The 16094-nt window shown below is 39.4% G+C and overlaps 1 protein-coding gene across 3 annotated transcripts in view; it reads right to left on the reverse strand.

The window, feature by feature from the left end:
* Positions 1-16094, reverse strand: part of RAD54B (RAD54 homolog B) — a 62494-nt gene that overhangs the window by 11662 nt on the left and 34738 nt on the right. For 2 of the 3 annotated variants that reach the window (XM_035316436.1, XM_035316437.1), the window contains exons 4-7: positions 11707-11907; positions 8813-9100; positions 5639-5801; positions 4919-5144 (exon numbers count right to left, since the gene is read on the reverse strand). In XM_035316436.1, the coding sequence (XP_035172327.1) occupies positions 4919-5144; positions 5639-5801; positions 8813-9100; positions 11707-11907 (878 nt within the window). Of the gene's footprint in view, positions 1-4918; positions 5145-5638; positions 5802-8812; positions 9101-11320; positions 11459-11706; positions 11908-16094 lie in introns of those variants that run through there. The other variant, XM_035316438.1, reaches the window with a different exon arrangement.

The following is a 16094-nucleotide window of genomic DNA, read 5'->3' on the forward strand; positions in this document are numbered from 1 at the left end:
ACAGCTTCCTGGTCCTGGCATTTAGGTAATGGATGATTAAAACCAAGATAACAAACAGGCATAAGTAGCTGCCTATACATTCACTTTGGGGTCTCAAGCTGCAGTGTCCAATAAGAAGTTACCACGTTCTGCCAACCTAAAATCCCTCCTGTAGTTTTAAATTGAATACGATACTCACTTTGTAAAAAGCCCTTAACACTGATGGGCTGGCCAAATCTAAATGCAGCCTAGGACTCACAGAGTTAAGCCTACAAATAGCCCCAGAAAACATGCCTGTCTATTGGTAAATAAATGCAGCTGATCTCTAAACCCTGCATTAGTGGTCAGGAAGTGTCTTCAACCCCTTTTCCTTCAATGGACATTAAGACTTTTGTTTCTAAACTACAAAATAAAACCACCAGAACAAAGTCTATTTGTTATCAAATGTGACAATGAGGAAACCAACAACAGCTGTCCATGTTAGATCATTCAAGTCTGAACCAGAATCACAGTTGTTCAGTTCTAGACCGTATAGACAGAACTAGCTTGAAAAAGAAACACTGAATTAACAAGCCACTGTAACATGAAAGGGAGCTCCTTCAAAACAAACAAACAAACAAACAAACCTCCTAGAAATAGTTATTGGACTCAATGATCCTTGTGCGTCCCTTCCAACTTGGGATATTCTATGATTCTATGATTCTATGTACTGGAATTTCTTCTTTACAGGACTTTTTGATTCCATGATTCTACGATTATTTATTTACATATTTACAGAACTGTGAATCTACTGGGATTGCTTACCTGTCTTGTAATTACAGATAAAAATGAAAAATTCCTCTGTTGGCACATCCCTTACCTTTCCACTTAGCTCCAGATACTAATTCCTTGCACACTCTTTCCTGTTTCCTAACACTGTTCACTTCCTAAGCAGGCAATGGTGCCAGCTGACAAGCTGAACTATCTCTTTAATTGTGAAGCAAACCAACCTAGAGCCTCAAAAGGCATTTCTATTTCCAAACAAGATCAGTTACCAAAGACAGACAATTAAGTCTGCAGCCAGATGGTGTAATACACTGAAAGAGTAATACCATTTAATTACCACCATCTTTAGAGCTTTCAGGTAGGTGATTCAGGTGAATCCATGGGCCAAATCTGGCAAGTTAATCCCACAAAGTACCTTGTGGTAGGTGAATCCCCACATCTTGCTCACGAAGAGGCCCAGCACATGATGGAGGAAGCAAGGAGCAGTGAAGACTAGGTTAACAAGGGCATGCACCGATTTCACCCAGGTGTCTGAATTGGACCACGGCGTTCCTGTTGCTTCCAAGATTGCAGTTAAGTGCCTGTTTTCTGCCCAGTATTTTTACTGCCACTTTGGAAATAGGAGCAAAAAATTTCCCTTGCCCTCCATTCCCAACACAGGAGCAGAGGAGCCCTGCAGGCAACACCCAGTGCTGCCCCTACCCAGCGTTCAGGCTCCACACTGCAGCCCCGAGGACAGACGCAATGCCCCCTGATCTTTTCTTGAGGTGGTCAAACATCAAAAGATGAGCAGGGTTTGGAAATCATTTTGTTTTCCTGCATTTTCTGAGCAGCTTCCTGCAGCTTCCCTCCCCTGGAGCTTCCCTCATTTGGAGTGCTTGAATCCCTTAAAAAGGAGAGTCCTGACATATTATAACCCCCCTGGAGCCAAATATAATATATTCACCACCGTATATAATAACTTTACAAGTCATTTTCAAACAATTAATTTATCCTCTTAACTAGCTGCAAGATATGTATGTATTACAGCCTCCATTTTCAGTTACCCAGAGTGACTTGACAGGTTTAAGCGAGGTGCCTGGAGCTTCGTATGGAGCAATTGTCAGTCAGTATTAGAGCTCCACAGTGTCCCACACTTACTCTTTGAACAGACCCTGCTTTGCGCTAGTCCAAATCTAACGTAGCCAGTGAAGTGTAAATTAAAAAATGCTGAATCCTGAACCTTGCCTTAATTCATTCTCCAGACTCTTCAACTTAAAACCCAACCCAGCCTCTGTAGAAGTGATACTCTGCAAACAGACCATGGGAGTTATTCTCTGAAACACACCTCAAATGCTGATAATGTGGATTAATGAGACCTAAATGCAATTTTTGTGAGGAAATCTTCATTTTAAAAGCAACGTCCTCTACCTGACATTTGCATTTTAACAGAATTAAACTGTAATCACATTTTAAAAGCAAATAATGTTCTGTTTTTATAAAGATTTTGTTACAGGAGGGTTAGGATCAGTTCTCAGTGCTTCAGTGTGAAAATGAGGAAAACATGCCAAACACATTCTGAAAAGTCTGCTAGTTCTTTGAGTGTATTCCTTGTAGGCAAGAATAGAAAAAAATAAATAAATAAACTTTGAGACAAGCTCTTCCTTTTAAGTTATACTGAAGAAATAACAGTAGGATAATTGCTGTTTTTCTGTAGAAGATAGACAGTAAATTATTTTTAAATACCTCATTATACCCCAGGCAAGTCATATTGCATCTTGCCTTCGCATGACAATCTATTCGTTGCTATTTAGGAACACAATCTCAAAAGCTCATGAGTGTCCTCAATCCAAATGGCTCCAATGAAATGAGTAGGAACATTAAAGTTATTTAAATTAAAAGACAAATAAAAGCTACTGTCAATTTGGGTCATGGTAACTGCCAGCAAAGTCAGATTTTTTTTTCCCAATATTATTTGTAAAAACTGAAAGAAACAATTATTTCTAATTACCTTTGTCAAGCAAAAATATTGCATATTATATTTTGCATTGCATCCACTTCCTTTAGGAACTTCTATATTTCTCAACCCCACAACCTGTATTGCATTACAGTACTTGACAAGTCAGTCTGCTTCATTTCCACATCTTGAAACAAGTTAGTAAGCAAAACAAGTGATGCAAAGAGCGCCTGTTACTGAACCAGACGTGGACTGGCCCCAGTGGAAGACAAGTAAGTTCAGTAATTTCAGGGTGGTGACAGTAATAAGACTGGTATTCAAATAAATAGTTACTTTTACAAAATCTTATACGTTCTATAAAATTTACAAATACTTTTAAAATAGTTTGAAAACTTCCATTTTGTCTGAAATATTTGCTGTTTCATATAGACAGTAAAAATATTACAAGAAACTAAAAGCTGATTATGTAAGAATTAGGTTATCTTTAAAATGAAGTGTTTTTTTTTCCTTCGATGTAATTGTGTGGAACCTACAGATTAAAAAATAACTGTGGAAAATAAATATCTGTATCTTTGATGTAAACATCAAGGTAAACACTACACATTTACCATTTGTGTTTTATATCCTTCTTGTTTAGTACAACCAAAGCTGTCAAGTCAGCTTCTATTCCATTTCATCTGGTGTTTTCCTTGAGAAACAGTCCCAGCTAGCAAACACTATCAGTGCTTGTTTACTTTAAAAAACGGTAAGTTATTTACCTCCTAGTAACTGGAGTTCTCTAAGAGGCATTGTCTGGAACACATTTAACTGCTGGGGTACGCTGCCTCCTGAATGCTTTATTCAGACATGTGAAGTGGCTGTGTCCCCACACTGGTACCTCCCATACTCCTCTAATGTTTTGCAGGCACAGGCCTCCTGTGTCTCCACTTCCTCCCACGGGCACAATTCAAACAGTAAGGACCAAGGAAGAAGTAAGGGTATGGTAAATTGTTGAATGTACGTGTAGAAAACACAGTTCGTGTGTTTGCTCAGTAACTTCCTTTTCTTTCTCTTGTGAATGCCCACTCCAAATGGACATGGGAAGCAGAAGGCTTAGGAAAATAAATAGTGGATGGAAAATTATAAACAACAGAGCTTGAATTTAAAAGCTTTGGAAGTGTTAATAAAGGCATGAGAGAGTCTCCTGTTCACAGCATCACAAATGTCAGTCTGAGGGGGCCAACTCTTTGACTGAGACACTGAGCCATGCTTAAAGGGAAGCATGACAAGAAAGCCTTTCTGAATAACCAGAGCAAGATATGGATCTCCTCCAGAGAAAGCCCTTTCAATGATAATACACCCTCACTCCCTGAACTCCTTTCTCTTTTACTTGTCTTTACCAGGTGCTTTCCTGACTGACGTGGTCAGTAAAGATCACTGAAGCACAGAGCCCACACTAGAACACTGAAGTCTTTGCAGTTAGACATAGAGAGAGATCTGTGGTCCAAAAATGAGGCAAGATCCTAAAGGTGTAACACGGAGATTAAAAGATGAGATACTCCCTCAGCACCTGGGATTCATCTAGTTAATACAGGAACTTGGGACTGTCATTACCAGCAGGAACAGATCCACAATAGGAGGGACAGGGGTCAGCGTCAGCCAGCTTCTTTATTAAGATTTGTACCTGTCTGCTTTCTTCCAGAGAGAAGAGGTATTCACGTTATCTAACACTGAGCCTCTAGACTTCCTGTTAGAAACCTAACTCTTGACAGTGACAGGAAAGGGAATAACCTTCTAAAGTGACCTGAAGCAGACAGCTGAAACGAGGAAAAAGTTTTCAGTGCAGAGCAAGAGGAACTACCAAAGGAACTGAGTACAAGTCAGTCAAGCTAGAAGTGGTGTTATATAAAGCAAGGAAGGTATGCACTTTGATATACAACAGAAAGCTCTTCCTTAAGCCAAAGAGGGACGAGGAAGAGCATGCCACCTTTTACATCCGCAAAGGTGAAGCCTGAGGGAAGATACAACAGACGCAAGCAGGTGAGCTTGAGCTATGACCTGGTTACTGACAGCTAAATGCACATTTGGACAGCTACATGAAGGAGAAATGAAGTGTTCCAAATAAATATTAATAGAGGATTACTAGTTTAGGTCTCTGGTTAAAAATAAAAATTAAAAAAAAAAAAAAAACAAAAAACAACAGAAGTCCTGTATTCTGAGCCAGATATGACCTAATCCCCTTTTGGAAATAAATCTTACCTGATCAACTGTAAAGACTTTGATCCTTTCACTTCCCAACCATTTCTGAAATTCTTTTTTCCAGTTTTTTACCAGACTCCCAGGGGTCACAATTAGTGCTCGCTTTAGTACAGGTTTGCATCCATAAACCCCTTGACGCAGGAGAGTCCAGACAAGTGAAATGCATTGCAAAGTTTTTCCTAAGCCCATTTCATCAGCAAGAATAGCTCCAAATCTGCCACTAACTCTGTAAGATACAATGATAACATTTTAAAATATATATCTGTTATTGTTTACAACTGTTCTAGGGAATTGTTTCTCAAGGTTGTTTTCTGAAGTATAAAGAACCTATTTATACTTATGCTCTGCTGTAGGTTTTCGTTCAGGAAGGACAAGAAGTCCTTAGAGAGAAACTCCCCATTTTCTACATTAATGCACTAGCCTTCCAAAACCAAATAGTTAAATCTTAGTTTAGAATTTAAAATATTATATAATAGGTCATTTCAGCAGAACTGAGAGGCCCTTTGCTGCACTTGTCATATCTGGCAAAGTCACAGCAAGCACAATGCTACATACAGGTGAAAAAAAATGTGCAACCTTTACTAGGAGAAAATTATTGATATTATTAATATTAATTAACTGAACAACTTCTCAAATTTTCCCCTTCCAATTCTTTAATTTCTAACATTGACATGAAAATATTATAGGCATTGAAAACCAAAAGAATAATTATGTTCTTACCTCATTCCCATTACACATTCATATAGAAATACAATTCCTTCTTTCTGATGTGGTCGGAGATTATTTGCAATGTAAGGATCCACAACTACATCCACCACAGGTAAACCAGCCTTATTGAACATCCACTGATGGCTTGCATTTGGTCTTGGCATAACTAGAGAATCTTGAAATACAAAATATATGCAAATGTTGCACTTTTTTTTTAGTCTGTTAGCATAGGGTATTATTTATTTAAATCATCTACAGAAAAAATAGTCCACGATCTGATGGCTGCTAAATACACTATTTAATACATGGACCATTCTCAGTCAGAAAATGCACTTACCAACAAGGCATCTAGATAGCCTTTAAATAAAAATCTCTTTACAGAGGTTTCCAGAATAGCTTGCACTTTTCTCCAATGTAAAAGTGACAAACTGGCAAGTCTGAGGATTGTTTTACGAAGTGAAACTGCCTACCTAATAAATGTTGCATGACAGCTTTGAGTACTTAAATCAGAAGAAGGTCTATAAGGTTTCTAAAAGGAAAGTCTAAGAACACAAACCATGACCCACAGAAAGACTGGACACTACATTTCAAGGGGATATTCTTGTAGATGCTGGGAAAGACTTCTTGAGAAACAGAGGTAAGACAATAATTTGCTAGCAAAGAGAGAAAGAATGAGAGTGAGCTGACAAAGGCTGCCACACTGTGTGAATACAAGAATTTGACAAGTTTGAAGACATGCAGAGGCAAAGAGAGCATGAAGGACTGGGATATGTCCTTTGGCTACATCTGTATAGCGGTTTGGCTTGCCATAATTTGTTTACAAACTCTGATGTCATTATTTTGCTGGACAAAGTCCATACAAGGTTGCTTATATTGATGCTACACAACCTCACTGAAAAGTGGTATTGTCAGAAGACTGAATGAGAAAGCAATTCACAGCTTCTGGTATTTTTATATTGCTAGAATAGATCTATATTGATAATTTATTCATGGAAATAGGTCAGTTGAAGGCTTGTATCACTCACGGATTCTGTTTCCTACTGACAAAGGGCTGAGTTCTGATGGATTACATCAAATTGCATCTGGGTATACATAAAAGGTGGCGGTGACAAAAATACCACTTTTCTAACAAAATATTGCAGTATCAGAGATGGGGAAGAGTGCAGTTTAAATGAGTTTTGGACTAAAAGCTTAGAAATCATATCTGGAAGACAACGGTTTCCATCTTTGTCACTGTGCTGCACACAGCAGCATGCAGTTAAGCACACAGATAAACAACATTCCATTTTGAAAAAGCTGCATTTTAATCAATGATAGTCATAGACCTCAGCATGAAAACCTTTGAATGCTCCAATACCAAGGTCCTAGTCTAGGAAAATATCTCCATTACTTCTGAAAGAAATTATGCAGCACGGCATTAAATAAGTTTTGTGATCCTCCTGAGTTAAACAACACTAACCATAGAATCACAGAATGGCTCAGATTGGAAGGGAAGTTAAAGCCCACCCAGTTCCAGCCCCCTGCCATGGGCAGGGACACCTCCCACCAGACCAGGCTGCCCAAAGCCCCATCCAGCCTGGCCTTGAGCACCTCCAGGGATGGGGCATCCACAGCTTCTCTGGCCAACCCGTGCCAGGGCCTCACCACCCTCTGAGTGAAGAATTTCCTCCTAATGTCTAATCAAAATTGACCCTTTCTTAGTTTAAAGCCATTCCCCCTTGTCCTATCCCTACACCTCCTGACAAAGAGTCCCTCCGCAGCTTTGCTGTAGGTCCTCTTTAGGCACTGGAAGGACTCCATAAGGTCTCCCCGGAGCCTTCTCTTCTCCAGGCTAAACAATCCCAGCTCTGTCTGAGGGAGCACTTGATGCCACTGTCCATGTCACCAACAGAGATGTTAATGAGTGAGAGTCTGACCTACAGATGTGTTGAGGTCTTTCCATATCATGCAATTTGGGGAAGTGTCACAGGATGTGCTCAAATTCACCAGAAGAAAAGTTACTGAAGGCAAAGGACTAGAATAAAAAACTTAGCTTTTTGACAGAGTATTGCTTAAGCAACAAAGAAGTTCATGTGGGCATAGAATATAACAGCTCTTTGCCAGATTTTAGGTTAGAAAGCTAATGCAGAATCATCATGAAAACACGGGAAGCTGCGTTACTACAAACAACATAATCAAGCTGAATTGAGACTAGAAGATGGTGCTAATGAAACTGCTCTTACAAAAGTGCAAATGATATCGTTAATTGCTATATGATGAGGATTTCATTGTTTATGTTTGTTTACATAGCAGTCAAGCAGTAGCTTTGAAAAGCCTTACACTATCAAGATATGAGGTAAGAAGTTGGATGGAGATAAAAGTATAGTAAAAATCTAGAACAACCTTTTTTATTATTATTTTTTTTTTAATAAGGATTGCTCTACTTAATAACATTTATTTAAAATCATTTTTATCTTCCATCTGAAAGACAAAGCCATCAGCAGAATATAGTTCCTAACCAGCAGGCTGTATGACTGGTTTGTTATTGATAGACAGAAGAGCACTTCTTGTTTAGATAAGCAATGCCACTTCCTGCAATATCAAATGTTTACAGGCTCCCTCTTATACAACTGCTTAACCAGTCAGCTTCCATGTCAATTCTCGTGGCTCTTCAGCACAGGGTAGTTCTAGTATTACAAATCAAAACTTTTATCCCCAAATATAACTTGTTGAGTTTTGGTCAGTGAAGTTACACTCACTGGTTGGGAAGAATCAGGCACCATCAGGAACAATCATCTGAATCAGGCTTATCTAATCTATCACTGATCCTTCATAGCAATTACAGTGCTGCCATATTCTGTTAGTGCTTCACTGACCCCAGCAGGAAGCTGGAACTCATCTAGAGCTTCTAGGGCATGTCAGACTGTTTCTCTGATCAACATACACGTTCTTCTTGGCAAACCTCTCAGAAACCACTCTAACCTGTTTCTACAGCCATCTGTAACGACTATGAGAAACTTGAACTGCAGAGCATTTCACTTGTTAGAAACACACGATAAAATCCTAACATGATACTGATAGAAACACGACTACTGTATTTCAGAAATCCTACAGTAATACACAGGGCAACGTGAAGATTTTGGTTACACCCCCAACTTCTTTGAGAGACAGGGGATGCTTAAATAACCTTAAAAATTTGAACCTTACTTGAAGCATTTGGATCATGGCGAGGTTTGCAGCTTTGGGAATTGTTGAGAATATTCTCTTTAGTATTGGGTTGACAGACATTTTTGAACGGTTTACAGAATCGTTTCATAGTAGCTGGAGGTAAAGCAGTTGGGACTGTGTCATGAGTCGCTATTCCAGTCTGAAAACACCTGCCACTGCTGAAGTCATCTGCTGAAATTACACCCATCACTTCAATTTCTTTTCCTCCAATCATCAGTGTTTGACCTTCATCAAGACTGTCTAACTCTTTAGGTTTATATCCAGTACCTAGAAGAATATAAACATTTATGAATTAGGACAACACAGCAAATAATACTTCCTTAACATCAGTACTCATTTGCAGGAAGGAAAAATAAAACTGTCAACAGGAATTGGGTTCTTAAGCATTTGAATTGTTAAATATGTGAACATGTAAAGTCTTTTCCTCCTTAACAGACTTGACATTTCAGTGGTAATGTTCAGAATTAGATACCAGAATACGTGAGCAAACATTCTACCATCCTCATCCATGAGTTCTATTGAATGTCAAGTACTCGTTTAAGGGAAATTTATAAAAATCACAATACCATATCATAAAAAATGGCAGCTTGCCTTAGTTTTAAACCTGTGTAAAACTAATGACCATTCAAGGTCCTTTTCCCTTCTTTTTCTACCCCAGCACGAACATGACTAGCCCCTCTTGCTGTTGATCTAGACAAAATATCCTTCTTCTAAAAGCGTTCTCTAAAGTAGCTTCTCACAATTGGGAATATATGCTCTGATTTTTGCCAGGATTTATACTTTGCTCATATATATTATACATTGCTCATATGTATATTTTATACTCGATACTTTGCTATCAGGAAACCTATCAGGAAGCTGATGCATTTTTCTCTGCCCTCCTAGAGACTCTGCCGGGTGAACATTCCCAGAGCAGCTACCAGTCAGTCTGATTAAAAAGTAAAGATGTAGTTCCACTTCCTTTTAATATAAAGATGTAGGAAAGAGTTGTGGTTCCTTCTTTTAAACAGTATTCTAGTTCTTAAAACTCTCACATAAGAAATGGGAGACTTACCTATAATTTATTATCTTAACTCAGGGAGGTCAAAGACACCACTCTCTTAGAATTAGAAGCAGGACTTTTTTTTTTTTTTTTTTTTTTTTCCCAATTGTTGGATTTGTGCCACTCTAGATAAATGGGCTCAGATTCTAAGTTGGGTCAGAAAAATAAAAAGCATGTTGACCAACAGTTAAAGCACTCCCCTGTAAAAGAGGCAAATCCCCCCAAGGTTCTACACATATTGTGTCCAGCAGATAGTACATACAAAGAATGCTGGGAGCTCTTTGCAAAGCTCAGGTCTCCCATTTCTAGGAATGTGTCCTTCCGAAAAGGTTGGAAGGTGAAGATCTGGATGTGAATTCCTTTAAGAGCAGAAATTTACTGAGCTGTTTCAAAGTCTAAGCAAGTGTTGAAAAATAGTCAAGCCAAAAGGCAAAGGGAGACCTTTTTCTTCCCCTCTAAATGCATGCAAAAATGTATAATACTGCTTGTTTGATTCTTGAAAGAAAAATATCTGCTTTCAGGAAAGAGCTAAAGATGCCAGGACATAAGAGAAGGGATGTGTCTTTCTAGCCGAGGTGCTTGGAGAGGGTAGTTATGACCTATCCTTCACTAATTTATATTTAAAAATTACACTGCTTACATTGGTGCATTTATGATTTTCTTAGAATCCACGAGCATTGGAAACAACTCTAAATGAGCAAGTTAGACCAATGGCATTGGTGTCATTGTGCTCCTCAACACAATCAAACACAGACAAAAAAAAATACCACTGACAATGAGAATACTCAATTCTCTATTGTGTTTTCTGCTAATTCAAGAAGACAGGACTAGAGAAAAAAAGCACAAGAACAACAGGGTGGTGGCTGATGCGTTCCGTGCATTACTCTCTTTCTCTCTGCCTTTTTCAAACCCAAGCAAGTCTGTACACATATTGCTGTGCTATAAATAAATTTGAATTAATTTCTATGTCACAGACTGATCTGCAAATTACAACTGCTTGGTCCTAGAAAGGTTCACAATGTCATGATTGTAACAAAAGAGCTGAGAAGCCACCTCGGCCCCAGTATTAATCAAATTATGTTTTGTAGCAACATTGTCCAATCCTACTTCCTCCTCAAATATTTTTGGCTCAGTTAGCAAAGTTAATTCTTTTATTTTTTTTCACTAAAAAAAATACTGCTCCAAGCTGACTGCAGCCTATAGTTTGCAAGTCTTATTTTTAACTCTGATAACAACCCAAACTGTGTCTTACAGCAGCAGCTGCTGCTAAAACTGCAAGACTAAAAATTGCTACACAGTTGACTTTGGCTTGGCTGGAAACCGTTGCTATTGCTTGTCTTTCTGACAAAGATAATATTTTTAGCTGTTTGGCTGAAAAGTACAGATCCAATCTCAGACATTCCCAGTTACCATACTACTGAATGGAATATCTACAAGAACCTTACCTGTCTAAGTTCCCTGAATTCTCACACCTTCAATGCAGTATATGAGCAACCAAAATCAACTAATTCTTCCTCATTTGGCATCTCAGCTGAGTTATTACTGCCGCTCATTTCCAGATCCTCTCCTTGGACTAGCATTTGGTGTTTTTGTGAATAATGTTATTCAGCCTGATCCAGCCTCCCCCATACATCTGCCTTATACGTAAGAAACATAAAGCCATCTTGCCATCTCCCCCATCATTGCAAAAAAAAGACTACTGTGTTTTCATCCGGTGTTCAACTTTGGTATGGAGAACTGTAAAATACCTAAAGAACCTTGTCTCTGTTATTCAAAGCACATTAATTTTAAGCCAGTTGTTCACTTATGCAAACGTGCACATCTACAGTACCTCTTCCAATGTCTTTGCCTTCCATATCTTTCAATATTACCGACTTTCCTTTTGTAACAAGAACAGCATCGCCTTCCCACTTCTTGTGCTTTTTCTTTGACGCCTTACACCAAACAACACTGAAATATTTTGTAAGGCAGTCAGGTTCTTCCTGCACTGCTTCTTCCTTTGCTGTTCCTGATGTTGGCAAATATGCTGCATCTAAAAGGGAAATAAAATACCAAAGAATATCTCAAGTTCTCTTGATGAAGCGTACAGTCATTTTCATTTCAAACAAATCAAGGACAATCTATGCATTTCATCTTATATAAACAAAGCGGCATATTTCCTCTCCTGGGCTGCTTATGTTAAGTTTGGACTGAGACAGAAAAGCACATAAGGACTCATCCTGAAATAGGAAACATTAAATTGTTTTTGGAAAGTACGTACTTTCAGGAAAAGGGCATTTAGAGAAAAGGGACAAAGTACATTAATCAGAGAACTCCTGACTTAACAGATGAGGAGTGTGTAGAAAGAATAAAAGGAATGGCTGGAGAAAACAGAAGGGAAACAAGCATATGAGAAAATGAGAACTCCTGGTGAGATGGTGCTGGGCAATGTTCTGGAAGCAAGGACGGGAATACAGAACTCCAGGAAGGGAGCAAAGGAGGCCAGTAAAGAGGTCTGAAGCTAAAGTCATTAGTCCTAAATTTGCAAAATAGCTATAGCTGTAATAATGCAAAAGATAACTTCAACTGTTTTCCTCGTGGCCTTTAGAAATAATTATGCAAACATTGAAACAGATCATCTCTTGAGCTTGTAGCCATTCAAATGATGTCACCAGGCTGAGACTGATTTAGATTTGTCAGCAGTTAGCTCATTATAAGTAACACAGATATAAATGCTAATACAAAATGTTTAGGTTAATAAGGTTAAGAAATCATAATAGAACAGACAGCTGTTGATTATAATATCGATTAAGAATAAATGCATGCTTCCCAAAGTTAGCAATCTGACATGAGTCAAGTAATGGCAGATAAGTCCTCAGCATTATCTAAAGGAATATCTGTAGCATTCCTTTTCAGCACATGCACAGCTTCAAAGAGAGAATCAGACTAATTTTCATTAAAATACCCTTGCATGCTGGTTAAAGGCTTAAATCGGTTTGCTCCTTTGATTCCATCTGGGATTCAACACTACACAAATCTGTTACAAAAAAGCGCTTATGCCACAGACAAACCTTTCCAAAATTTCCAAGTGTGCTGGCATTTAAAGGAGAAGCAGCAAGAGTAGAAGGTTGCTTGGTACTGGTGAGGCAACATTATAATAGTATCAGGCAACTTCACAACAAACAAAGCGGCAACTTTATTGCTTGTACATCAAGTCTACATTTTCTTAAAACTGCAAAAGACTAGTAAGTTACATACATACAATGAGTGCAATTTTTCAGACTATCATATATTTTAAATTATTATCTAAGTGAAAAATGATACATTTATTGAGAATAATTTTCTTCCCAAAGCTGTCTGCAAGTTTTAGTGTCTGGATAGGACTTTATGCTAACACAGTGCCTGATGTTGATCTTTTTTCAGGGCACTGGCCGACAACCGTAGTGCCCCCCATCCCCAAGGGGTAACAGAACAGCTACTGAGCACAGGCACACCACACAAGGATCAGCAAACAGACCAGATGACCTCCCTTTGAAATGTAGAGAATTCTACATAGATGAAACCTGGGAAATGAGCCAGAGAGCAAGAATAAATCCTTACAGTTTTGCAAAAAGGTACAAGGGCTCTATTGGATCTTCAGTAATCACAAGTAATAAGATTTGGAGGAGCAAAGGAGAGAGAGAAACCCCCTACGTTGCTAAAAATACAAGACTGATTTGATTCTATTCTGAGTTTTGAAATGCAAAGTGATCTAAAAAAATACATACAAGATTGTTTTATCTTTGCTTTTTCAACTGGTTCTCACATTTTAATCAGCAACTGCTACCTCTTTCTTCATTTTAAGATTTTAAATGAGTTACTGCAAGAATGAGAGATTTTGTTGCAGAACGTTCTCCTTGTCCCCTGAAGGATGCTTGTCCATAAAAAAATGACCACCTCCATTGACCTCCCACATGAGTTTGGTGACCCCTGAGATCTGTTTTATGGTCATTACTCTTTTACCCAGGGAGTCCTGCTTGGTGTTATTTGAATCACCAATAGATTAACTTTCAGGTCAATAACAATTCTTCAAACTCCTCTAATCCCCACTTCAGTTAAAAATAATAAAATAAACAATAATTTAGAAACAATGCTGGAAACTGCAAGCATCATATAACAGTGAATTCTGAAGAGGATTTCTAAAGCAAACTGCCCCCAGTGAGCAGCAAGCTGGCTATCAGTATTCCCCATATAACAGTGTCATGTTCCTATGGGAAAACTAAAAATTAGCAGACTCTGCAATGTTCAGATTTCTTTCCTCAGTTTGTCTTCTGTATTATCATAATTTCTGATTAGAAAAATATCCGTTAGTGATTTGCTTCAATGCTAGAATACATAATAAATAGATAAGAATACAAAATGTATTCTCCCTTTACCTATAACTATCGTAGAGTTTCAGATAAAAGTGTAATTTTTCTTTCTTTAATCATTTTTATATAAAGATAATTAAATGTTTTCAAGTTGATCTTCTACAGAATTCCCTTGAATAAAAATCTAAGCCTGTTCACCAACAACTCTGATCAGGTACTGGTGTTCAACCTTTTTATGATAGGCTCCTCTTGTCGGTTTTGTTTGTACTCAGGATCACACCTCTTCGACATCAAAGATTTATTCCAGTGCTCTAGCAGAATAAACAACCTTTGGCAATACACTGCCAGGATTTTTTTCGTGAATGAAAATGAGACTGGGGTGGTATGCATGGTAGCTAAGTTCAGTATTTGATATACTGGTACGGAGAGCAATGGCTTCTACAGAAAAAACCCTTGCTGCCCTTACACAGAGCTGGTTTTGCCAAGATCCTGAACTGCAGGTGGAGATCCTGGGCTCCGCTGTTAATCAGTTGGGACTGCAAATAATAAGTAACAGGAACTACGTGTGCCCAGAGGAAGAGAAAGATCAGGAAACCATGCCCGCTCATATCTCTCCCAGATGGCCTACTGCCTTGCCTGGGTGCAGTTTCCTTGACCATGAAGAAACTGTGGCAAGTGGCATATCTTTCCTCCCAGAAGGAAGGGCTTGGGAATCTTAAAAACGTGGGCAATGAGGCCTTAAATGCTTCCACAAACAGAAACATACCTGGCTGAGAGAGCAAGGGCTTAAGTTTCAAGATATAAACCATCGCCTGCTTGATGTGAGGAAAGGCTCCAGGAACCTTCCTGGAGGTGATGATTTACAGAAAACGGGACGGGATCCAGGAAAGGGGATGGGGGGAGCGTCCCAATGGCAAACCAGCTTAACCAGTTTCTGCCGAGCGAGGTTCGGAGAAACCACATCGATGAAATATGCTCGGCTACTCCCAACACGGTGAGAAAGCTGTACTAGGGAAGACCACAAAACGTAAAGCGCATGTGCATTTTCAGTAGCCTCTGCAGCGTAACCGTGCACGTTTGTGAGGAGAAGTCAGGCTCCAGCGAGCAGGGCGGCGGGCACCTCGGGCCGAGGTGGGGTTTAATGGATGGCTTAACCCCATCTAACTGCGGGCCGCTGCCAAAACCCGTGAGCTTCCTTCTCCTTCCCGCTCCCCCAGTGCCATTCCTCCGGTGGCTTTAGTGGCTGAGCAGCCGGGGCAAGGCCGATCGATGAATGACATGAGCAACCGAGGGCGATACGAGGAAGGGAAACAAGGAGGCTGTCCCTTTCCTTCCCATGCAGCAGCCGCTGCTGGGTCGGAGGGGGTTGGAAGCCGTGTGTCTGTCAGGTTGCTTAACAGCTCTGTACCTGGACTTCATGTTGTAAGTGGGTGTGGGGTTCCAAATCCCCTCAACAAAAAAAACATTGCCAAAATGCACAAACCGCAGTTTATAGAAAACGACTTTGATTCAAGTTGTGCTCTGTGGTACAAAGGAATAAGAGAGAGAGAGAGAGAAAGGTAGGCTGAGCCAAAAATCTGGACTGAGACAGAGATAAAAAGAGATTTGGACTCCGAGTGAATCACAGCTGAAACTCGGTGGTGCTGTTTTCCTGTAGTCTCTGCAGCCACTTCTGCACACATGTGCCATCTCTCTCCTGCAGAGCCAACGTCGTCCCCGTCTTCCGAGCAGAGGAAACTTTTCATGAAGCTCCCCTTCACAGTCCTCAGAAAATTCCTTAATCAAATCACTTCACGACATTTGGAGAGCTGATGTGTACACAGCAGTTAAGTGTCGTGTTCTGTATGAAATCCCTGTATGTTAAACACTTCCCAGGAACATTTAAAGAAAT

This window comes from Oxyura jamaicensis, chromosome 2 (assembly GCF_011077185.1).
Source record: "Oxyura jamaicensis isolate SHBP4307 breed ruddy duck chromosome 2, BPBGC_Ojam_1.0, whole genome shotgun sequence".
NCBI classification, from domain to species: Eukaryota; Metazoa; Chordata; class Aves; order Anseriformes; family Anatidae; genus Oxyura; species Oxyura jamaicensis.